Source organism: Callorhinus ursinus, unplaced genomic scaffold (genome assembly GCF_003265705.2).
Source record: "Callorhinus ursinus isolate GAN/ISIS: 27379988/994484 unplaced genomic scaffold, GSC_fseal_2.0 scaffold13, whole genome shotgun sequence".
NCBI classification, from domain to species: domain Eukaryota; kingdom Metazoa; phylum Chordata; class Mammalia; order Carnivora; family Otariidae; genus Callorhinus; species Callorhinus ursinus.
The window spans coordinates 4,608,641-4,632,888 of NW_027397075.1; the positions used below are offsets into that span (position 1 = coordinate 4,608,641).

Consider the following 24,248-nt stretch of genomic DNA (forward strand, 5'->3'; position numbering starts at 1 on the left):
GATTCAGCAAAGTTCTGATATTAATGACAAGGATTTTGTCAGCTGTATTCCCAGAGACCCGGCTTCCCTCCAATTCATTCTGCAAAGTGCCTGCTGTCTTTGCCCAAGAAAATGTGCAGGTTTTTGTTTTGTTCACCTCTACAGCTCTTAGTCTCATACCAATCTTGGGACTTGCAATTTTGCAAAGTTTTACTGGTAAAATGTTTAATTACTCTCATAATTATAGAGAGCAAAATGCACAGATTTTAAGCGTACAGTCTAATGGGTTCAGCAAATGTTTATGGCTGTATCACCCAACCCCCTATCAAGACATAGAGCATTGTCATCACCCCAGAAAGATCCCTGACACCCATTTCTGGTTAGTCTCCCTCCCCTTCAAAGGTAACTGTCATTCTGCCTTCTATCTTTATAGATTAGTTTAGTATATTCTTGAACTTCTTTTGCTCAGTCTTACTTACGTCTGTCAGATTTATCTTTGTTGTTGCGTGGATTAGAAGCTCCTTCCTTTTTCTTGCTCAGCAGTGTTCTGTTGTAAGAATATTCTGTAGTATATTTATCTATTCTTGTATTGATGAACATTTGGGTTGTTTCCAGTTTTTAACTCTTGTGAACAAAGCTGCAATTAACATTCTTTTCAAGACTTTTTGTGGACATATGGTTTCATTTACTTTTGTGGAAATAGGAGTATAATTGCTGAATCATAAAGTAAGTGAATGTTTACAGGAATTGCCAAGCTGTTTTCCAGAGTGGTTACTCCATTTTGCATATCCATGAGCCTCAGTTCCTTGGCATCCTCACCAGCTCTTAGTATGTTCAGTCCTTTTAACTTTAGCCATTCTAATGGACGATGACTAATGATGTTGACCAGCTTTTTATGTGCCTTGCATTTATGGATAATTAACATTCATCCAGTTGATGGGAAGAGCAATTTCCTAATTGTGTACTAAACTGAACATAATTTTTCCCATGAATCCAGTTAATGGATGTCACCCCATTCCCTGTGCAACTCCACTAAATGCCTTGTGATGGTTAATTTTATGTGTCAACATGACTGGGCCATAGACTTCCCAGATATCTGGTCAAACATCATTCTGGGTGAGTCTCTGAGGGTGTTTTTGGATGAGATGAACATTTAAATCAGTAGACTGAGTAAAGCATGTTGTCCTCCGTAATGTGGGCGGGCCTCATCCCATCAGTTGAAGGCCCAAATAGAAGAGAAAGACTGACCCATCCCTGAGTAAGAGGGAACTCCTCCTGCCTGATTGCCTTTGAGCTAGCTGGGACATCCATTGTTTTCTGCTTTCACAGTTGAATTGAAACATTGGCTCTTCTTGTGTCCTGAGCCTGCCAGCTTTTGGATTGGATCATATACCTTCAGATCTCGTAGATCTCTAGAGTTCTGACTGTAGATCTTGGGACTTGTCAGCTTCCCTAAGCACATAAGCCAATTCTTTCTAAGAAATCTCTCTCTCTCTCTCTCTATCATCTATCTATCTATCTATCTATCTATCTATCTATCTATCTATCTATCTATCTTTCTCTTGGTTCTATTTCTCTGGAGAACCATGACTAATATACCCTTTCCCCTTGCACCATTTTCTCCCAAAGTGCCCCATTTCAACTCTGTTTCTGCATAAGCATTTATACCTAACCCTGTGCTGGCTTTGTTAAATAGGCTGTAAATATATGCTCAGTGCTTTCATTTAACAGCACCACAGGAGAGAGAACCACCGGGTGACGGGTCCCTGGCTCTTAGGCTTTTGTTTGTAACCATGTTTTCCAACTGGAAGATATGATGAGGCAACATAAAATGAAATGGTTCTTGGCCTCCTAATAGCAGAATGACTAATAGAATAACTAAGAGGATAATAAACCTCCACCAAAGGAGGATGGTTAAGGATGCTGATAGATGCAGCGGCTCTGAAAGAGAGGTCTCTCTCCTCACCACAGGATGGATGCAAACCTCTTCTTCATGATGTGAACTCGAGCAGAACATTCCAGAAAGCTGAACTCACATTAATCAAGAGCCTGTGTGCATATCCTGCAGAGACTCGAGGGCCTGTTTCTCTCTCTCTTTTGAAACAACCTATTTATTTACTTGTCTGCTCACCTACTTATTTATTTATCTATTGCATATAATACTTATATATTATGTATTTACCTCCTAGGCAGTTAATTTATTTAAAATGTATGGACAGAATGAGTTACTTCCCCCAATAAGAGTAAAGTACATCCCCTTTTAATTTTTAATTAGCATTTTTATGTAATTAAATTTTATTAAATATATTTAATTACATTTCATTTAATTTTAATTAAAATTTATTTTTTTAAATTAATCCACACCTTATACTCGTATGGACAGCAGGTCCAATGTCTTCCCTCTTGAGACCTGCAACCCCTCCCCAGATCACACGTGAACCCCAGGGGGAGGCTACTCAGTTCAAACTTTGGTTTCCAAATACAGGTAAGGAGAGAATTAGTGATTTGGGAACTAGCCCACCTGGGTCGGTGCATCATTTGCTCACTGCTGGGGGTCCTGCTCGGCCTGCAGGGTGGGCTTCCACCCCATTGCCCTGCAGTCTTTCCTCAGCTCAGGGATCATTTCCGGTGCTGGACTCACACCAGTCTTTCCCCATCTCCCTCCAAGGTGTGGTGTTGAGGCTCAGTCATGGTTCAGAGGACCTTATGGTGAGCATCTCCTTTGCAGTCTTGGTGTCTGTTTTGGAAAACTCACAGTCTCGGTGCATTCTGGAAGATCTGGAAAGATTCTTCGTCATCATCAACATCATCATCATCATCATCATCATCATCATCATCACAGGAGGGGGTAACTCTTCATCCTTCTCTTCCCCAAACACTCATGGTCTCCTTGACCATGCTCCCCTGAGCTTCTGGGTCGAGGGTATTAGAAGGGGCAGCACTTGCCAGGCCACAGGGATCTCATGACTCCTCCCTGCAGGGTGGTGGGTGCCTGTGAACCCAAAACCTGCCCGCCAAGATGATCTTCTCTAAAGAGTTTCCTGTGCCTACCTGGCCGAAGTAACCGCCTACAGTTGTCTTACTGCAACATCTTGAGAACAGCTCACCAGGTGCTTTGCTATGAGAGTCATGTTTGTTCATCATAGGAGCTTTAAGAAACACAGATGCATAATGAGAGAAAGTAAAGTCGCTCATTCACCCGTCACTCCACCTTCCAGAGTTCCTGGGGCTGCTCTGGGCATGGGGTATGCAGCAACGGCAAAAACCCTTGTCCTCAAGCATCTTGCTTTCTAAGTGGGGTGGGGGGATGGTGGATATCAAATAAACAAATAACTAAAATACGTTACCTGTTAAATACTGAACAGTAGAGAGAAAACAGGAAGGCAGGAAGTGGGATATGAGGAGTGCCTCTGTGTTCCGGGGAAGTTGACATCTTGGATGGGATGACTCCCGAGCAAGGTGATTTCTGGAGAAGGCGAGGAGGGAAGAGCAATCCACACAGAAGGAACAGCCAGTGCAAAACTCAGAGTCCACAGCGCACCTGCCTTGCTCCAGGAACCGTGAGCAGACCCACCACCCTGTGAAGGAGGAGATGGGGACAGATACGGGGGTGAATGCAGAAGTCAGGAAGCCACCACCTTCCTTGCTGTTCACCATTTTCCACAACAGGCTTCCTAACTGGTGGTCATTTATGTCGCCCCCCCACCTACTACTGGACTTCTACACTGTTTCTAGTTTCCCCACACGATCACCTGCAAGCACGTGCTGTGGTTTTTGCCTACAGAGTGTTACGCTCCTAGGAAGGGAGAGCAGATGGCAGGAAACGGGTGCCCCGTGTCGGCCCATTGCTGCAGATAGGGTGAGATGTTGAGTCATTGCCCTTAATTCCCATTTGTTTTGGGTTTGTGAAGGCACGACGGTGCTGCTCCCCTCCAGGGCCAGGGATAGTGGCCCTTGGGTCCTGAGCAAAATTACTGGGATGATCTACTGCCTGCTAAATTTACAAGACAGAGGCAGGAAGCAAGGGGGAAAGAGCTAGAAAAGACAACCACAGACCTGGAAATCTTTATAAAATAATATCGTTGTTGTTCTGCTTTAAAAGTAAAGCATGCACATTAAAGAAAATTGGGGAAGCTCCCCAAAGAGTAAATATTTAAGTTAAAGCCACATAACCCCATTTTTGGAAGTAATAATGTAACATTTTGTTGCTTTCCATGGAGATAGTCACATGGCCGTACGTGTACGTGGTTCTGGAGTTTGTTTCTTGTCATTTAATATTTTGTCAAGAACATTGACTTAGAACTGGAATATTAAAAACCATGATTTTTGATCATCATATAATATTCCACCAGGATTGTTATTTAATGAGCCAGCATTGTAATGAATGCTGTCCTTTCCTTAGTGTTGCACATTTCGGTTGTTTTTCCATATTGTACTCTTATAAATAGTGCAGCCATGAAGCCCTTCATCGGGCATCTCTGACTGTATCCCTGAATATTTTATTAGGACGAATTCCTAGGAGGGAGACAACTGGCACAGTAGATGAATTTTTTCCTTTTCAAACACCCAACACCTTGGAAGGAAGTGGTTGATAACTTTGCACGATGATACTTGATTTGTTGAACTGATCACAGACGGGTGACTGGCAGTTCAGATCAAGAAAATTTTGGCATTACCTTGGTGGCAGTTGCTCAGATTGTAATAAAAATACTTTGGAGCATCTTGATGACATGTTAGACTCATTTTTTTTTCAGGAAAATCCAACTTAGGGCTAAAAGAGATACAACTAGAATCAATGTAAGAAAGTATAAAAGAGGGGCGCCTGGGTGGCTCAGTCGTTAAGCATCTGCCTTTGGCTCAGGTCATGATCCCAGGGTCCTGGGATGGAGCCCCGCATCGGGCTCCCTGCTCGGCCGGAAGCCTGCTTCTCCCTCTCCCACTCTCCCTGCTTGTGTTCCCTCTCTCGCTGTGTCTTTCTCTGTCAAATAAATAAATAAAATCTTAAAAAAAAAGTATAAAAGAGACTTAAAAGGGTTGTGTGGACCTTAATCATATCGGATCAAGAAAACATCTGTTAGGATGTATTACATTTCCTAGACATGCTGAAATTTGAATGGTGACTAATTTTGAGAATACTGGAACATTATTTTTGACCTTTTACGCACGGTGAGTGCTTGGGGTGCCTGGGTGGCTCAGTCGGTTAAGTGGCTGCCTTCGGCTCGGGTCATGATCCCAGGGTCCTGGGATCAAACCCTGCATCGGGCTCCCTGCTCATCAGAAAGCCTGCTTCTCCCTCTTCCTCTGCCTGCCACTCTGCCTACTTGTGCTCTCTATCTCTCTGTCAAATAAATAAATAAAATCTTAAAAAAAAATGAGTCCTTATCTTTTAGAAGTGTGTTTGGAAACATTGAAGATGAAATGATATGATGTCTGGGATTTTCTTCCAAGTAATTTGGGGGGCAGTTGATGGGACAGAATTGGCTGTGGGTTGATGGTAGTTGGGGCTGGTGATGGGTCCTTATTTTTATCAGAGGTCAGCAAATTATAGCCCAAGGGCCAAATCTAGCCCACAGCCTGCTTCTGTAAATTAAGTTTTATTGGAAAATAGCTATGCCCGTTTGTTTAGATATTTCCCCTGGCTGATTTTGGTTGAGCTGAGTTTGTAACAACAGAGGCCATCTGGCTTGCAAAGCCTGAAATGTATCCTATCTGTCCCTTAACAGAAAGAGTTTGCCGACCCTTGATTTATATACTATTCTGCCTCTGTCTGTTTATGTTTAAAATCATTCATAATAAAATATTTAAAATACAAGTCATGTAAAAAAGATCTACATGGTTCCTCCAACTACCACCACCCAACAGTGTTTATCTACTAATACTATCTCGAACACATTCAATCACAGCTGAAATGCGTGGTCCCTATAGTAAATTCTTGAAATAACTGTGAGATTATGATTCTATAAAAACTTACTTTTCTGTATGGATAATACAGGCATGGTAAAGGATTCTATAGGACACACTCTGGAAAGGAAATCTCCTTCCCATCCCTGTCTCTCATCCACCCAGTTCTCCTCCCTAGGGTTTCTTGTTTATCCTTCTGGGAATAATCTCTGCATATATAACCATAATATAAATATACAGTATAATGTCCCCTCCTATATCCCCAAGTGATGGCTTACTGTATATGTTTGCTTTTTGTCAGTTAATAATATATCTTGGAGATCTTTCCATGTAGGTTGTATAATCATTCCTAAATTATATATATATATATATATATATATATATATATATATAATTATATATATGTGTGTGTGCATGTATATTCCTAAAGTACATCTATTTAGGAATATGTATATTCCTAATGTATATGTATTAAGATATATATTTTTTTCCCTTTCTGTGTTTTGGCAGAATCGGGGGGACACAGAGGCACAGCCACGGAGCTGACCCCTGGGAAGCATGCGCAGTGCTCAGCTGCTGAGGTTGGGGTGGGCCTCTTTTATCGGACTTCTCCATCCCCATTCTGAAGACAGGCTATAGAAAGAATTCAACAAATTGGGAGTTTGTTGAATATTCGAAGGCCCGTTCTCCTCTTTGTCTTTCCCTAAAATACCAAAGAAAGACAAATTTCAATTTCAATTAGGAAATCCTGTTTGCTCTGCCTTTAAATTATCTTCAGAACCCGGGCACTTCTCAGCCCTCCCTGCCTGGGTCCTGGGCCCCATCACCTCTCCCCTGGTGGCAAGATTATGACTGTCTGGTCCTCTGGGGTCCCCACCCCTAACCCGGTTCCTCGCAGTCTGGTCTCACCACAGCGCCTGGGTCTCATCCTTTTAAGTGAAAGTCAGAGTTGGGCCTCGCTTGCTCAGAACCCTTTGTTTTTTTTAAATTTTTTTATTGTTATGTTAATCACCATATATTACATCATTAGTTTTTGGTGCAGCGTTCCATGATTCATTGTTTGTTCATAACACCCAGTGGTCCACGCAGAATGTGCCCTCCTCAATACCCATCACCAGGCTAACCCATCCCCCACCCCCTCCCCTCCAGAAACCTCAGTTTGTTTTTCAGAGTCCATCGTCTCTCATGGTTCGTCTCCCCCTCCGACTTACTCCCCTTCATTCTTCCTCTCCTGTTATCTTCTTCTTTTTCTTTTTTCTTAAAATATGTTGCGTTATTTGTTTCAGAAGTACAGATCTGTGATTCAACAGTCTTGCACAATTCACAGCGCTCACCGTAGCACATACCCTCCCCAGTGTCTATCACCCAGCCACCCCATGCCTCCCACCCCCCAACCACTCCAGTAACACTCAGTTTGTTTCCTGCTCAGAACCCTTTAACGGTTCATTTCTTTCAGAACAAGACCCAAAAGACTCACAAACACTTGTAAGGTCCTGCCACCATTTCTTCTCCAGGATCTTTCCTCTCTTTCTCTTCTGCAGCCCATGGCCTCTTGTCGACTCCCCCTGCAAAGTTCTTGGCCCATCATCCAAATGACTCGCCCCTCTCACCTCCTTCAAGTCTTTGCTCAAATGTCTTCTCAGTCACACCTCCCCCCTCACTTAAAAATCACCTCTTCTCAGCCAGCATCCCGTATCCCCCTTTATAAATAATAAAAAAGGTATTTCCCATAGTTTTCATCCCTTCTCTATTACCTGACCACAAGTCTGGTGGCTTTAAACGACAGGAACGTATTCTCTCACAATTCTGGAAGTCAGAAGTCTGAAATCGAGGGTCGTGGGCAGGTTGGTTCCTTCCGGAGGCTCTCTGGGAAAATTCATTCCACACCTCCCTCTTAATTCCGGTGGCTGTTGGCAAATCCTGACGGTCCTTGACTTGTAGACACGTGACTCCAGTCTCTGCCTCCTTCTTCTCAATGTCTTCCCCTCTTTTCTTCTCTTCTAAGGACCCTTGTTGGATTTAGGGCCCATCCTAATCCAGGATGATCTCATCTGGACAGCCTCAACTACCTCTGCAAAGACCCTTTTTTCCAAATGAGGTCACATTCCCAGATTCCAGGGAAGCAGATCTTTTGGACAACCACTCTCAACCTCTTACACCTTCCTTCTCTTGCTCATATACTTATCGATTCATTTTGTATTTGCCTTTCTCTCCCTAGTAGGATATAAACCCTGAGGCAGGTTTTCTTGCCTGCTTCCCACCTCCTGCCCCCCAACTACTCTATTCCCATTATTATATTATATTATGTTATGTTATATTATACTGTATTATATTACATATTATAATGCTGTCATCTGGGGGGCAATAAGTATTTGCTGTAAGTCAACGAATGAATAAAGTTTTTTTGGTCATGAGTTTTACAACTGAGAACTGTAGGGTTATCATTTCTTCTCTCTGCCGGTCAGAGATGCCTCTCAGTTAATACATCGTTTATCAATAAAGTAATTTGGAATATGAGGAGTTGGCGTGAGATGTGATTTACATGAGTGAGTGGCGTAAGTCTAAAATAACTCACAGAATCCATTTATAACTAGAAACTTTGAACGGGGAAGGTCAACACCTAAAAAGAAATGGCAAATGTCACACTCACCAATCATTTTTTTCACAGAAGATCTGCATGGCTTCAGGGTAAAAAAATTCCCCATCTCCTTGATGGTATTACTAGTTATCAGTGACTGTGTAAACTCTAAGCATAGTTTTGAACTTAAAAAAAAAAAGAAAAAGAAAGTGACTTGCACCTGCTCTGGGCTTATAAATGGAGTTTGGTTAGAAACTGGGTTGTGGCTCAAAACTGGCGTGCTTGGGTGGAAGATTCTGCTCCGAGAACAGAGATGGGCTGGGGCTCTGGGATCGTGAGGACTGTGCCTCTCCCACACAGAACCATCTGTCCTGCTTCCTGGTCCAGGATGAGAGATGCTCTCAGAATGCTTTCCTGGGTCTGGAAGGAACAGAAAGTGGTAACAGGATTTATATTTTGACTCATAGCCTTTGATGCAGGGTTTATGGTTGAAAGAGGCTCTAGGGACTGCCATAACTGCCACCCCATTCCACTCCCGGACCCTCTCCCAGGGTTGTCCCCTGCGGGAAAACTATTCCCCTCGCCAAGAGTGCCTTAGCGTGCTGCCCAAGTCCTAGCTGCAGACTCGTCCTGGCTCTGCTCCACCAAAGTGTTCCAGTTTTCTTTCCCTCTAACTGCCTGCGAGGGTCATAGCCCAGGCGGGAGCCTCAGTGGGATCTTCTGTTCTTTACAATTTATTATTTCAGAGATGTTCCCAGCTTTTCACTCGCAAACAAGAGAATAGGGGGCATTGAACATTCTTCTCTAGTGATCTTTCTTTCTTAAATATCTTCCCCCCTTTCCCCCAATTATCAAAGTAATACAGGCTTGCTATTCAAAATTTGGGAAATAAAGAAGAAAAGAGTGCTAAAAAGAGAGCCTGAATCACCAATAATGCTACCACCTGAAATAACTACTGTTATTACTTGGGTTTATTTTATTTCACTATTATTTAAACGAGCACCTACCTGTACAAATCTCTATCTATATAAATACAGTCATATTCATATGATTATAAATATATATTACAAAGTTATTATACTTTGCACATAGTTTTTCAACATTTCATTGTGAAACTATTTTAAACATGCAAAAATGGAAGAATTGTATAGTGAACACACGTGTACCAACCATTAGATTCTGCCATTAACATTTTACTTAATTATCTTTACCACTTACGCTTTCCTTCCTCTCTCCCTCCTTCCTTTCTTCCATCAATTCCTCCCTCCTTCCATCCCTCTATCTACCTCTCCATCCATCCACATATCCATCAGTATATCTATCCATTCATCCATCCATCCATCCATCCACCCATCCAACCATATATCCCTCCCTCCCTCCCTCCCTTTCTCCCTCTCTCTGTTCATCCATCCATACTTCTATCAATTCATCCACCTTATTTTTGTGGTACTTTTCAAAGTAAGTTACAGATGTGAATACTATTTTCCCCTAAACATCTTTTTACATACAACTTTTATCTTGCTTCTTCACCTAATACAGTATAAAGTTTCCTCTGTTTTCAAATATTCTTTAAAAGCACTTTAAAGAATAGCTGCCTAATATTCCATGACATAGACGTATCATAATTTATTATTCCAATCCCTATTATGGGAAATTTTAATTTTTTCTAATTTTCCACTTTAATAAATAATGCTGCAGTGAGTATCTTTGAACACGAATGCTTGGACCAAACTTGTTTGTTTGTTTGTTTCTTTCTTTCTTTTAAAGATTTTATTTATTTATTTGAGAGAGAGAGCACAAGCAGGGGACAGCAGAAGGAGAGGGAGAAGCAGACTCCCCACTGAGCAGGAAGCCCGATGTGGGACTCCATCCCAGGACCGTGAGATCATGACCTGAGCTGAAGGCGGATGCTTAACCGACTGAGCCACCCAGGCTCCCCAAACTTCTTTCTTTAAAGAATAATCACAAGAGGAATATTACTGAGTCAAATAGTATGGACATTTAAAAAAGGATCTGAAGTATAGTTTCTAGTTTTCTCTTGAGATGGGATCTTACTGTCTACCATCTTATAAAGTCCCATCTAGAGTCCAGGTGGGTGGGCTGTATCTATGTTGTGGTGGTAAGAAAAGGTGGTGGTGGAGAGCGTGGCCTTGGACTCCAAAGTCTCTGGTGAAGTTTTGGGTGCAGTGAAAGAAAATGTCCAATGCCAAATGTGTTGGCATTTCTCCATGGACTTCTTTCTTGAATAAATAGGGTCGGGGTTAGTTATGAGAGCCTGACTATGTGGCATGAAGGAACAGCGCCTGCCATTCCTTAGGTCTTGGGTGTTCAGTCCTTTTGGCAACTGAGAACCCCTCTCCCATATAAGTATGTCTGGGAGTACCCAACCCAATTTCCAGAAACTTTCGTAGAGCATTAAAAGTCCACTAGGCATAGTGCTAAGTGCTGTGGGGTTGCAAGACTGAAATACTGAAAATGACAATGGTTCTTAAGGAACATAAATAAATGCTTATTCCTGGTGGCTTTGGTGACTACGACATCACTTGTTTGGGATACGGAAGGCGAGGCACGTAGAAGGAAGTCAGAATGGTTCGGGGCCTTCTCGTAGTCCCCAGACCAGGTTTTACTGATGTGTTATCTGTGGGCAGAAAGGGCGGAACACAGATAATTTAGGCTGAACAAGGTTTTCTGATCTCTATCCTGAATTTGTTTGTGTTGAGGAGGTTCTGAGGGGCAGAGGGATGCTCAGTTAGGCCTAGGGTAAACCTCATGCAGGGCGTAAACAAAGGGCAAATGTTGGCAATGGGTGTCTCAAACTATTTAGCCAGTTGTCTGTGTTCTTCAAGAACAGAGGCTGGAAATGCTTTCTAGACAGAGCCAAATGGTAAATACTTAGCCTTTACAGGGCAGACAGTCTCTGCTACAAATACTCGACACTGCTATTAGAGCATGAAAGCCATCATAGATAATACAGAAATGAACAAGATGGCTGTGTTCCAATAAAACTTTATTTACAAAACAAAGCAGGGGGCCCGGTTTGGCCTGGGGGCTGTAGTCTGGCAAACCCTAGTCCAGAGTCTTTGGAGCCTGGTGATATGGTCAGGGCTGCAGAGGGCCACTGTATTTCTTACTGTTTCAGAATACTTTAAGGTCTTTTGCAGCTATTGGGGTAGAATTAGAGTTGGAATTCTCCCTTCCTTTTATTTTCTGTGTTGGATACTTATAATTGGGAATTTACTAACTGATGTTACTTAGGGGGATTCTGAGTGTGTCTCCAGCACCAAGATGCTGGAAGGGCCCCATGGGGAGATTGAAAACCCAGGCTCTGGAACCAGAAAGGCCTCAGTTCTAATCCCATTTCCACTTGCCAATGGCATGGCCTTGAATGAGTTGTAGAACTTTGTTACACCTCAGTTCCTTCATCTGTAGAATGGGGTCATAATAATGCCTACCTTATAGGAGTGTTGAGAACATTAAAAGAGGTAACATGTATAAAAGGATAAAAGCAGGGTTTCTCAACCTTGACACTACTGACCTTTGGGGTTGGATATTCTTTGTTTTGGGGAGGAGGGTACAGCCCTGCGCATTGTGGAATGTTTAGCAGCATCCTGGTCTCAACCTACTGGATGCTGGTAACACTCCTCCCCCTAATTTTCACAACCAAACGTGTTTCCAGACACTACCAGTGCCCACTGGGGGGCATAACTGTTCCCGGTTGAGGACAATTCCATCAGAAAAAATTGCCTGGCGTTAATAAATGTTGATTCTTATTAGCAATTGTTGAAATTTCAAATATCGAGCTGGTGGTGCAGATTTTTATATATCCAGATACTACAAAGTTTGGGATCTCTGAAGACAGGCACCAAATTTTGTATAATGATAATATCAATAAAAGTGACACTAGCCAACCCATAATAGTTCTTACTATGTGCCAGGTGCCGCTTCGAGCTGGTCACCTCTATCAACTTACCTAAACCTTCAGCGATCCAGTGAGGCAGGTGCGCAGTCTCGCCAGCACTCCAGATGACAGCCTCTGCTGTTTATATTGGTTGAATGGTGAAGGAAAAGCTTGAGCCTGGGACAAATTTGGGGCCATGTTGCAAAGGAGTAAAGGGCTCCACAAGATTTTGCAGAAGCTGGCTCCTACGACCTGGAAGTACATAATGCCGTGATGTGGCAAGCCCCGAAAGGCCAGGAAAATTCCCTGAGATTCTGCCCACCAGACCTGTTTCCACATTCACATGCTCCCACCATTACCCAGGGAGGCCCCATCTGTCGGGGCAGGGGAAGTCTAGGCACCCGTAAAACTTGACCGATAAAGCTGAATTTGGAAAAAAGAAAATCCCTTAGTTTTTTGGTCAAATCACTGATTACGTTCCCCAAACACAACCTTGCTGAATACATAAGAAGGAAGATTTTCTAAGATATCCAACCTTTCCTGCAACTGAAAGCAAGAAAGGTGAATTTCTGGGACTCTGGGTGAGGAAGCTGGGGTGGGATTTTTTTGAGATTTGGTTCAACTTTAGAGAGAAAATATGGACCAAAGTGCTTGCTTTTCTTCTCCGGGATGGCAGGAAGATGTGCATAGGCAGTGGCTTTGGAACCCTTCCCAGGATGCTCCTAGCTCCGAAAGCAGTGTCCTTTTTATTCCTAACCATAAGATGGCACTCCAGTGCCTGCACTAGGAACTGGGTGGGCTGGAGGGAGGGCTCTTTGGAGGACCACAGGAGCAGAAAGCTACTGATCTCATCTGTATTTGCTCTACAGCGCTATGCTAACAAGATGCGGAAATTTTATTCCAAATGCGTAAATATTATTGAGTTTGCCAGGGATTTTTGCCTGAATCCGCGACAGAGGACTGAGGTTCAGGACCAAGAGGAGATGAGAAGCAGGGTGGGGAAGGAACCGGAAAGCTTGCCCATCCCAGCTTGCTTCAGCTATTCGTTCCATGGATTGAGCCACTTCATATTACCACACTGCAATGTGGATTTCTTTGGGACTGTGGCTCATACTGAGCCTGTGCTCTGGTCTTAGTTCTGCGGGAGGGTGTTCTGCTGTTTCTAGTGCAGCCAAGATAGGTGATGGGGAGGGGGGTGGGGGGATTGCAGAAGCAGAGAGGTGCTTGCCCAAGCTGGGGTTTGGTTTCTCTCATGCTTCCCATCCCTTGATTGAATCTCTCTCCTACTGATGGATTATTATCTGAAACCTTGTTTAACTGAGGGTCTGGTTGCCCTTGCAGGTGAGACCACAAGTCTTCACTGTTTTGATGACTGAGGGCCACATCCTGTGTCCGCCCAAGCCAACACCTTCCCACTCCCAAGGCCAGCAGGGATTCTTGGATCGTACCTGAGTTGTAGAGAAGAGTTGGTGCCGGTGGCTGGTTTTCCCCTTGAGCCACACTCCTGTCGATCGGTCACTGCTTCAGAGAGCCCAGCTCCTCAGGTGCCAGGGATGCCCAGAGGACCTCTGGTTTCGCTGTTTCTCCTACTTCGCTCTCTGTGCTTTCTTAGGAGGCTGAAAGCATGAATACTTGATCGAATGGATGGATGGTAGATCTATTGTTACCTGAAAGGGTATTTATTGTATGGTTTCATACCAGATAGGCAGGTGGAATCTTGACCTTTTATTATGAAAATTAAAGATTGGGTTAGTAGTTTCTGTCCTTAAGAAGCTTGATCTGACAGGAATTTCAGATATGCTGATAATGGAACGCCTGGGTGGCTCAGTGGGTTAAGCGTCTGCCTTCGGCTCAGGTCATGATCTCAGGGTCCTGGGATCGAGTCCCACATCAGGCTCCCTGCTCCGCGGAGAGCCTGCTTCTCCCTCTGCCTGCCGTTCCCCCTGCTTGTGCTCATGCTCTTTCTCTCTGACAAATAAATAAATAATATCTTTAAAAAAGTCTTTAAGATATGCTGATAATTATTAAATGATCATAAAAACTACCAGCTATTGAGCAACAGCCGTATACCAGGTTTATATTTATATAACTTACGTGTACTTCTAATATGTATCAGACTATTTTTATATTTACATGCTCTTCTATTTAACTTAAATCGAAACTTTGAGAAGTTATATATATTTACGTTTTCTTTAAAAAAAAGTGATGTGTAACGCAGTGGTTACCACCATGTTTTTCTCAGTGTTCACTGTTCTCTTTCTCCTTCTTACTAAAATTCTGATTTTTTTTTCAGTTATTCCTCATCCCCGACTCAGCAGATCCTTTCTTTCCCAGCTCCATGGGCGGGCCCTGTACAGTCCAGACCATTTATGATATATCCAACCCTCCTGTCAGTGTTTGGTTTCAGAACAGGGCTTAATGCAATTAGTGCTCAGGACCCCTCTGTATACTGTTATTGATCCAGGAGTGAGTATGTCACCCACATTAGTGCCACTGGTGGAAGGAAGAACACCCCACTATCACCCAAATGGTGCGAAAGCTTGCTGCCTTCTGTAGGATATGTACAGTGAAGCCTGTGGCTGATAGATTTCTTACAATTAGAGGGAAACTGGCTTTAGGATGACATTGATGCTTGGCTGGTGGGGCGGTGATATGGAAAGAATCTAGGTCCTTAATGACATCATTCAGTGGCTGAATCAATCAGCCCTGAAGCCTACTCGACCTCTGGACTTCCTGTTAAATGAGATATCTTAAAATACCTTTATTGTTTAAGCCAGATAAAATCAGTATTTTGGCTATTTTTAGTAATATGATTACTTTTGTTAACACATAAAAAGGACACGACATTCAGAGAGGTCAACAGCAACAGCAGGGTCAAAAACAACAAAATAATATTAAGTGACCAAAGGCCATGCTCTAACCCTGGGCAGTCCCACCTGATGGTCCACTCTCCAGGCCCTGGATCCAAGCCCATGGAGTTTCGTCCTACTGAACACGATGTAGAAAGTGCTTGGAAGAAAGCCAGACACTTGGGGGAACAGAATAGAAAGAACTTACAACTAGGGAAGGGGAACACTGGAGGCTTTTGAATGAAGCTCATTATTCCCATAGAATGTGAGACAATGGACACGTCAACAGAGGGAAAAATTGGTTAATTATAAACTCTAGTGGGGAGAATAGTTCTACTATAAACTTTGATATCTTTCGTAGGACTTGAGATTGGATATAAACTAAAATTGATGCCTTTGCCCACTTGGGGAGGGAATAATCTCTCCTTTTGAATTTTTCTCCTCTCTACTCCTTGTTCTGTGATTAGGGTGTGAGAAAAGATGATTTTTCTGTGTAAAACCAAAGGAAAAAGCCCAAATCCCCAAAGCCTTTTTAGTCCAGAATGAAGGACAAGCTGACAACTGATGACAACTTGATTTTACCTTAGCTCCTGCCTCCTGGAGTGTGACTTCTTGGACCTTTGCCCAACGTTGGATTTGCCTGTCACTTCAGAGGTTGGAAAGAAGCTTTGCAGAAGTGCTCTCAGGGAACTTGCTGACCAAGGGCACGAATGATACACTTGGGCCTGAAATTTGCTGAGAAATGAAGCTGAGTGAAATTTGATTGTCAGAAATATCAGGACAGGCACTTTCCTGAAAAAGGTGGCAGTTTTATTCAAGTCACGGGCTCCATGGCATGTGGCCAAAGCTTACATTTTTATTTTGAAAAGTTTTAAAAGTATAGAAAGCTTGACTACACGTTTCTCTAACGAAGATATGGAAATGGCCCATAAAAGATGTTCAACATCGTCAACAGGGAAATGTCAATCCAAACAACAAGGAAATACAACTTCATACTTATTAGGATGGCTATAATGTAGAAAAGGGACAACCACTGTTGGCAAGGATGCAGAGAATTTGGAACCCTTGTGCATTGCTGGTGGGAATGCAAAATGGTGTAGCCACTGTGGAAAACACTATGGTGGTTCCTCAGACAATTAAGCATAGAGTTACCTTATGATCTAGCAATTTCCATTCGTAGGTATATATTCCAAAGAACTGAAAACAGGCACTCAAACAGATAGCTGTATGCCAATGTTTACTGCAGCATTATTCACAGTAGCCAAAATGGGGAAGCCACCCTACTGTCCATCAACAGATGAATGGATAAACAAAATATGGTGTATACATATAAAGGAATATTATTTGGCCATAAAAAGGAATGGAGTTCTGAGACATGCTATAGCATGGATGAAAACATCGGGCTAAGTGAAATGAGCCAACACAAAAGGACAAATATCATATGACCTCCCCTTGTATGAAATATGTGGAATAGGCAAATTCATAGAGACAGAAGGTAGATGAGATTACCAAAGGAAAGGGGGAAGGAGGGGTTATTGCTGAATGGGTGTGGTTTTTCTTTAGGAGATAAAAAAGTTTTATAAATAGTGATGAAGGTTGCACAACATTGTGAACGATTGGTACAATTTAAAGAAAAATGTAGAAAAAAAGATAAAAGTTGACAAAATATAGAAAAAAGTGAAACAACAGCCGAATGTATAACCATCAGCCATATGCCTGTTGGGTGGAATGAACAAATACTAATATTTTATCATATTTGCCCTAGATATTTACATTGCTGATCAAGTTATTCCCCTGTAGCATATGGATGAATGCCCTCTGCCGCATTCCTGTGGCCAGTGTGAGTCCACTTGCTGCGACGGTGGACAGTTTCTGTGCATCCTGCTGGCATGGACCTCACAAGCCTGCATCGCTCAGCTTCTCTGGAGGAGAGCTGCCTCTAGTGGCAAGAGAGCTTACTCTCTGCCCACAGGGCAATCCTAAAGGGCCCAGAGAAGCAATGCCCAGAGGTCATCCCTCCAACAATGAGAGATGGGCATTAGGAAAGAATTTCAGATTCCTCGTCCCTTGGTGAATCAGTTCTGAGGCATACTCCCTTGTGACTTTCCAGAGGGTCCCAATGAGACTGAGCGCCCACAGCAGTAACCCTTTGCCTAACACACACCTTATAGGCTTTTCTTCCCTTCCTCTCTTTCTTTCCCCACTTCCTGCCATTGCCACCCCAAGAAACTCCTTATTTTAGGCTCTGTTTTCGGAAGAACCCCAACTAGGACATCCTCGCCTTCCTCATTCCCCTCTTTGCTCCTAAGAGGCAATCATTTCCATGAAGTTAGTGTAAATGCTCCTGACATTTTTTGTTTTGTTTTGTTTTGTTTTCAGTTTATTTATTTGTAGAGAGCGAGAGAGCACAAGCAGGGGGAGCGGCAGAGGCAGAGGGAGAAGCAGGCTCCCCGCTGAGCAGGGAGCCCGACGTGGGACTCGATCCCAGGACCTTGGGATCATGACCTGAACCTAAGGCAGACGCTTAACCAAATGAGCCACCCAGGCGTCCCCTGATCGACGGTTTTTAAAACTTGTAGCTAACACATCAACATACACTTTAATGGGTTTTAAATAATTTTATGAATGACACCATTGTGTGAGTATGGTTCTGCAACTTGCTTTTCTCACTCAATATGTTTTCAAGACTGCTCCATGTGATAATAGAGATCTGGTTATCTTTGTCGACTGTGTGTGATTTTAACCATTGTGTGTCTGAACCATGTTTAGCCACCCCTACCATGATGAGCATTTTTCCTTTCCCATATATTTTGCTATTATAGACAGTATTTCAATGAGCACCCTTATACCTTTATTTTTTCATTTTTTAAAAAAAAGATTTTATTTATTCATTTGAGACACAGAGATACAGAGAGAGAGAGAGAACATGAGCAGGGAGAGAGGCAGAGGGAGAAGCAGGCTCCTCGCTGAGCCAGGAGCCCGACGTGGGGCTCGATCCCATGACCCTGGGATCATGACCTGAGCCGAAGGCAGACGCTTAACCATCTGAGCCTCCCAGGCGCCCCTACCTTTATTTTGTTTTAAGAAAATGTATCCAAAAGTGGAATTGTTGGATTGTACAGTATGCGTAAACAATAGTTTTCAAAAAATGTGTTAGGGCTAATTTGCAACGATGTGGATGGAACTGGAGGGTGTTATGCTGAGTGAAATAAGTCAATCAGAGGAAGACATGTATCATATGACCTCACTGATATGAGGAATTCTTAATCTCAGGAAACAAACTGAGGGTTGCTGGAGTGATGGGGGGCGGGAGGGATGGGGTGGCTGGGTGATAGACACTGGGGAGGGTATGTGCTATGGTGAGCGCTGTGAATTGTGCAAGACTGTTGAATCACAGATCTGTACTTCTGAAACAAATAATGCAATATATGTTAAGAAAAAAAAAGAAGACGAAGATAGCAGGAGGGGAAGAATGAAGGGGAGTAAGTCGGAGGGGGAGACGAACCATGAGAGACGATGGACTCTGAAAAACAAACTGAGGGTTCTAGAGGGGAGGTGGGTGGGGGGATGGGTTAGCCTGGTGATGGGTATTAAAGAGGGCACGTTCTGTGTGGAGCACTGGGTGTTATGCACAAACAATGAATCATGGAACACTACATCAAAAACTAATGATGTAATGTATGGTGATTAACATAACAATAAAAAATTTAAAGTAAAAAATGTGTTAAGGCTAAATTCATATCACATAAAGTTAACCACTTACAGGTAAACAGTTCAATGTCATTTATTATAGTCATAATGTTGTGCAACCACTACCTCTTCCTAGTTCCAAACATTTCCATCACTCAAGATGGAAACCCTGTACTCATTAGCAGACACTCCCCATTCCCCCTCCCTTCAGCCCCTGACAACCACCATTCTACTTTCTGTCTCTATGGATTTGCCTGTTCTGGATATTTCATCTAAAAATTAAATTATACAATTTATCACTTTGTGTATCTGCCATCTTTCACTGGGCATGTTTTCAAGGTTTGTCCATATTACAGCTTCTATCAGGACTTTATTTTTTTAGGTCTAAATAATATTCCGTTATATGTAAATACTACATTTTGTTTTTCCCATTCATCCATTAATGGACATTTGGGCTGTATCCACCTTTCAGCTATTGTGAACAGTGTTGCTATCAACGAGCATGTGCCTGTATGTGTTTAAAGACCTGTTTTCCTCAATGAGATACCACCTCACACCCGTCAGAATGGCTAAAATTAACAAGTCAGGGAACAACAGATGTTGGCGGGGATGCGGAGAAAGGGGAACCCTTCTACACTGTTGGTGGGAATGCAAGCTGGTGCAACCACTCTGGAAAACAGTATGGAGGTTCCTCAAACAGTTGAAATTAGAGCTACCGTTCGATCCAGCAATTGCACTACTGGGTATTTACCCCAAAGATACAAATGTAGGGACCCGAAGGGGTACGTGTACCCCAATGTTTATAGCAGCAATGTCCACAATAGCCAAACTGTGGAAAGAGCCAAGATGCCCATCGACAAATGAATGGATAAAGAAGAAGTGGTATATATACACAATGGAATATTATGCAGCCATCAAAAGGAATGAGATCTTGCCATTTGCAACGACGTGGATGGAACTGGAGGGTGTTATGCTGAGTGAAATAAGTCAATCAGAGAAAGACATGTATCACATGACCTCACTGATATGAGGAATTCTTAATCTCAGGAAACAAACTGAGTGTGACTGGAGTGGTTGGGGGTGGGAGGATGGGGTGGCTGGGTGATAGACATTGGGGAGGGTATGTGCTATGGTGAGCGCTGTGAATTGTGCAAGACTGTTGAATCACAGATCTGTACCTCTGAAACAAATAACGCAACATATTTTAAGAAAAAAGAAAAAGAAGAAGATAACAGGAGAGGAAGTAAAGGGGAGTATGTCAGAGGGGGAGACGAACCATGAGAGATGATGGACTCTGAAAAACAAACTGAGGGTTCTAGAGGGGAGGGGAGAGGGGGTGGGTTATCCTGGTGATGGGTATTGAGGAGGGCACGTTCTGCATGGAGCACTGGGTGTTATGAACAAACAATGAATCATGGAACACTGCACCAAAAACTAATGATGTAATATATGGTGATTAACATAACAATAAAAAATTAAAAAACAAAAGAAAAAGAAACTCAAATTAATTTAAGTGAGGTGCTTTATTGGAAGGATACAACAGGCCGTCTTATCGATGCCCAAAGACTGAAAACGAGGTACAGCTGAGCCTCCAGGAAACTGGGGTTGGAAAGGTCGGGGGTAGGGTTAAGCCCTTGGTTGTTCACACAGTTCTCTCCTCCTCTCTACAGACCAGTTTACTTACCAGGACACTCATGGCTGAAGCTTTTAGAACGTCCTGGCAGCAAGGACTTTAGTAGGTACTCCAAAGCCATGCTGGAAAGAGAAGGCCATCTCCAAGTATCTGCCCCGCACTGTTTCACGCCTGTGCCTTTGCTTACGCTCCTCCTCATCGGTCACACAGAGTAATGATCATCCCGTGACCAGGTTATTATGAGCACTGGACGAGTTGCCTGTACAACATTTAATGTGGGGCTTTACAAATGTTCCCTACTGACCTCCCTGTGACTTAATACTACAGTACTTCTGTTATGTACTACACAACTAATAGCATGAACTTGGGAGCCAGACTGTGTGTTTGAATCCCATCCCCACTCCTGTGGTCTCTGACAAGCCCCTGGACTTCTCCGTTAAACTTTCCCATCTGCAAAATGGGAGTATTGACTGCACCTGCTTCACAGTATTGTCAGGACAATTAAATGAACTAATGTAGGTGCAGCTTCTAGAACCTGCCTGGCAGCAGCATCATCTTGACATGTTATCTGTCTCACCCCTCAGGACAACAATGCACGATAGGTGGGATGGTTGGGTGGCTCAGTTGGTTAAGCATCTGCTTTTGGCTCAGGTCATGATCCCAGGGTCCTGGGCTCGAGTCCCCCTCCCTGCTCAGCGGGGACCCTGCTTCTCCCTCTGCCTTCTGCTCCCCCTGCTTGTGTGCTTGCACTCTCTCTCTCTGTCCCTCTGACAAATAAATAAATAAAATCTTGAAAACAAAACAAAACAAAAAACCAATGCGTGATAGGTGATGCTACCCCATTTTACGGAAGAGGAGACTGAGGTCAGAGGGGACCCACTATGTGAACTCAGGTCCATCTCACCCTAATGCTTGTGCCCTCTCCCTTATATCACTCTGCTAAATTGTTCTTTTCATCTACAGCTTCTTTTAGAACTGCAGAATATCCCAGCTTCTCTGCTGCTTCATCTTGTGTATTATTTGAGCTCCAAATGGCAGCCCAGAGCCCCTGCTTCACTTTTCTTTTTTATTGGTGTAGCAAATGATTAGAAGGATCCCTTTGCTCTGGCAACTGGGGTTGAAAATATTTTTTCTTGAAAATCGGGACTTGAATTTCTGCCTGCGTACCTGCTGTACACTGACCTTCCTTCTCCTTCCACTTATCACTGCTTGGAATTGCTTCTTCTGGAAAGGGTCTCTGAGTAAAAAAATAAAAATAAAAATAAATCGGAAATTCCATTGATACTGGCCCCAAGTTAAAGCTCCACCCTCTGCCTCCTTAAACTGATTATTTGTGGGCCAAGAATCCATGACTTTTTGCAGGAAGCCCTTTGGGTGAATGCTGGTGGGATTTTTGTAGAGGGCTATGCCGTGATACCTTACGGGAGGTGAGCTGGGTGGTGGTGGTGGTGGAGGATGCCGTGGATGGGTGGAAGCAGCCTATATTGCTTTAGCGGTTTAGAGCAGACCATTTCCAGCAAGATTGAAAGTAAAGAAAAAGGCTTATTCTGCAGAAATGGGAATTTAGTAGTGCCAACACACAAAAGTGAAGACTTCCAACGGAGCACTGAGGCTATGCCTCTTTCGCAGAGTGTTGCATTAGAATGTTTGTTTAACCAGCAGCTAGGCTGGACCCTCTCGGATTTATTTCCTGGTCCTTAGAGGCTGAACGAACATGGAGAACAATAAACGGAGACGCTTCAAATTAAAAGGCAGAAATTTTGCCATCGAATGTGAAGTAATGGGTATGGGGAAGCTTCTAAAACTCCAAGGTAAATTAATCATAAAAATAAAATTAAAAAAAGGATCCTTTTAATTCAAATTCGACTTCTAAGCAACCACCTCCAAAGCTTGCAGACGCCGTTCCCCCTTGCCCAGGCCCCTGCCCGGACCCCTGCTCGGACTCCTGCTCCGGCCCCTGCTCCAGGCCCTCTTGCAGGTACGTCTCTGTCTACCTGATATTCGATCTTTTGCCTTGCAGCCTGTGCAACTGGAACACTGGTCTCCAAGCCCTGGGGCAGCGAAGGGAGGCAAACATCCTCCTGATGGCCTCAACCCAGAAGTGAGTGTTATTCCCGTTCACAGTCCATTGGTCAGAACTAGACACGTGACCCTTTCCTTACTGCAGAGGAAGCTGGGAAATGCAGGCGGGGCGAAATGGAATGTTTGCAGAGATTTAACAGTCTCTACTATACTCCCCAAGACTTGGTTCGGTGTCCTGCCGGTGTGTTTTCAAATCGTTCAGTCATAACACATCTCTCTCTCTCTCTTTTTTTGTAATTGCCTGTTTACTGCCCCATGCAAATCCCAAACCTATAAGTTCTTTGAGTGAAAGGGCTAAACTCATCCACCATTGCATTTCTTTTTTTTTTTTTTTTTCCGGAGTAACTGGCTTCTGGGCTTTAATTTTAATGACTTTAAAACAACATAATTTAGTACCAAATGTTTAAAACACCCATTATAATCGCTAAGCCGTGTAATCAGCATTATTTATGTCTGATCGGCAATATAAAACTCATCAATTTTTCTTTAGAAAAGAGTAGAAATTCCAAGAATAAAGGAGAGACTACAAATTAAAGGTCACATTTACTAATCTAGCACCATAATTCCAGTCTTAGGCCGTCTCAAGTGGCTGGAAGGAGGAAGGGATGAGGTGAGGAAGTTGGAAAAGGGTGGTTCTTAACTTGTGGCCCCATCTATGCTCTCAAGCGACGTAGGATCTAACAGGAAAATTGTTGAGGCTGGAATTCAAAACAAAAGCTTTTGGTTCAAATGGTAAGGAGGCCCTCAAGAACAGCAGAATCCGTATATCCAGAAGGCAGTGCTGGAGTCCGCCTCATGAACTAGGGGGTTTCTTCTTGGCATCCAAGTCCTTTTTAATTTCTTCTAGTTTTTTAGCCAGGTTTGGTATGTCATAGTTCTGAGCCAGATACATTCCAACCACGTTGCCAAAAGTAAATCCAAGCAGGAACTGGAGCATGGCGTCGGCGAGGAGCCACCATTGCATTTCTTAACACCCAACCCAACACAGCACACGGTGGGGGTTCACTAAATCGTTATTGAAACGTGAAAAAAAGAAGGAATACATGATGTAGCCATACCAAAAAAATGGAGACATAGCCATACCAAAAAAAAAAAAGAAAAAAGGAGACATCATTGTTTTTATAAATCTCTCACCTAGGAGGTGAGTGCTTTATCTGTGGATCAGATGGCCTTTAATCTCCTAGATGTCGGTCAGGTCCTTTGATCTGAGAATCTTCAGACTGCAGTATTTGAAACCTCCCCCCCGCCCCCCCGCACCCCAGATTTTTATGGTGGTGGATTTAATACTAGGCTCTATTGAAAGCTTCATGACTTTATTCTTGCTAGCCTACTAACCAGGACTTGTTTTATAGTTTCCTATCATGCATACACAAATTCGGGAGAATAAGCTCATGACTTTTTTTCTCCCAAACATGACTAGATTTTAAAAATATTATTATTATTATTGTTACCATTATTATTTATGTAAAAAGTAATTGTGATACTGTGATTTATAGGAAATATATTTTGGTCACCTGAATGATCAAATATATATTTCTTATATATATCAATTCTTCACCATAGTTCCTAGATAATAGCTCCCCAAACCCTTTGGAATTTCCTAAGTGTTGAGAGTGATAAAGGTGTATTTTGTCATGT

At 43.0% G+C, this 24,248-nt stretch overlaps 1 protein-coding gene across 1 annotated transcript; it reads right to left on the bottom strand.

Annotated features, from left to right (window-relative positions):
• Window positions 1–23,140: 23,140 nt before the first annotated feature.
• LOC112811473 (short transmembrane mitochondrial protein 1) lies at window positions 23,141–23,556 on the bottom strand. Its single transcript, XM_025855567.2, has one exon. It carries the CDS (start codon window positions 23,545–23,547, stop codon window positions 23,404–23,406), a length of 144 nt encoding a protein of 47 aa, XP_025711352.1. The 5' UTR covers window positions 23,548–23,556; the 3' UTR covers window positions 23,141–23,403.
• Between the last annotated feature and the right edge of the window lie 692 nt (window positions 23,557–24,248).

What these genes read in the sequence shown, in the direction of transcription:
- LOC112811473 (XM_025855567.2), bottom strand. Translation starts at nt 23,547, where the DNA reads ATGCTCCAGTTCCTGCTTGGATTTACTTTTGGCAACGTGGTTGGAATG.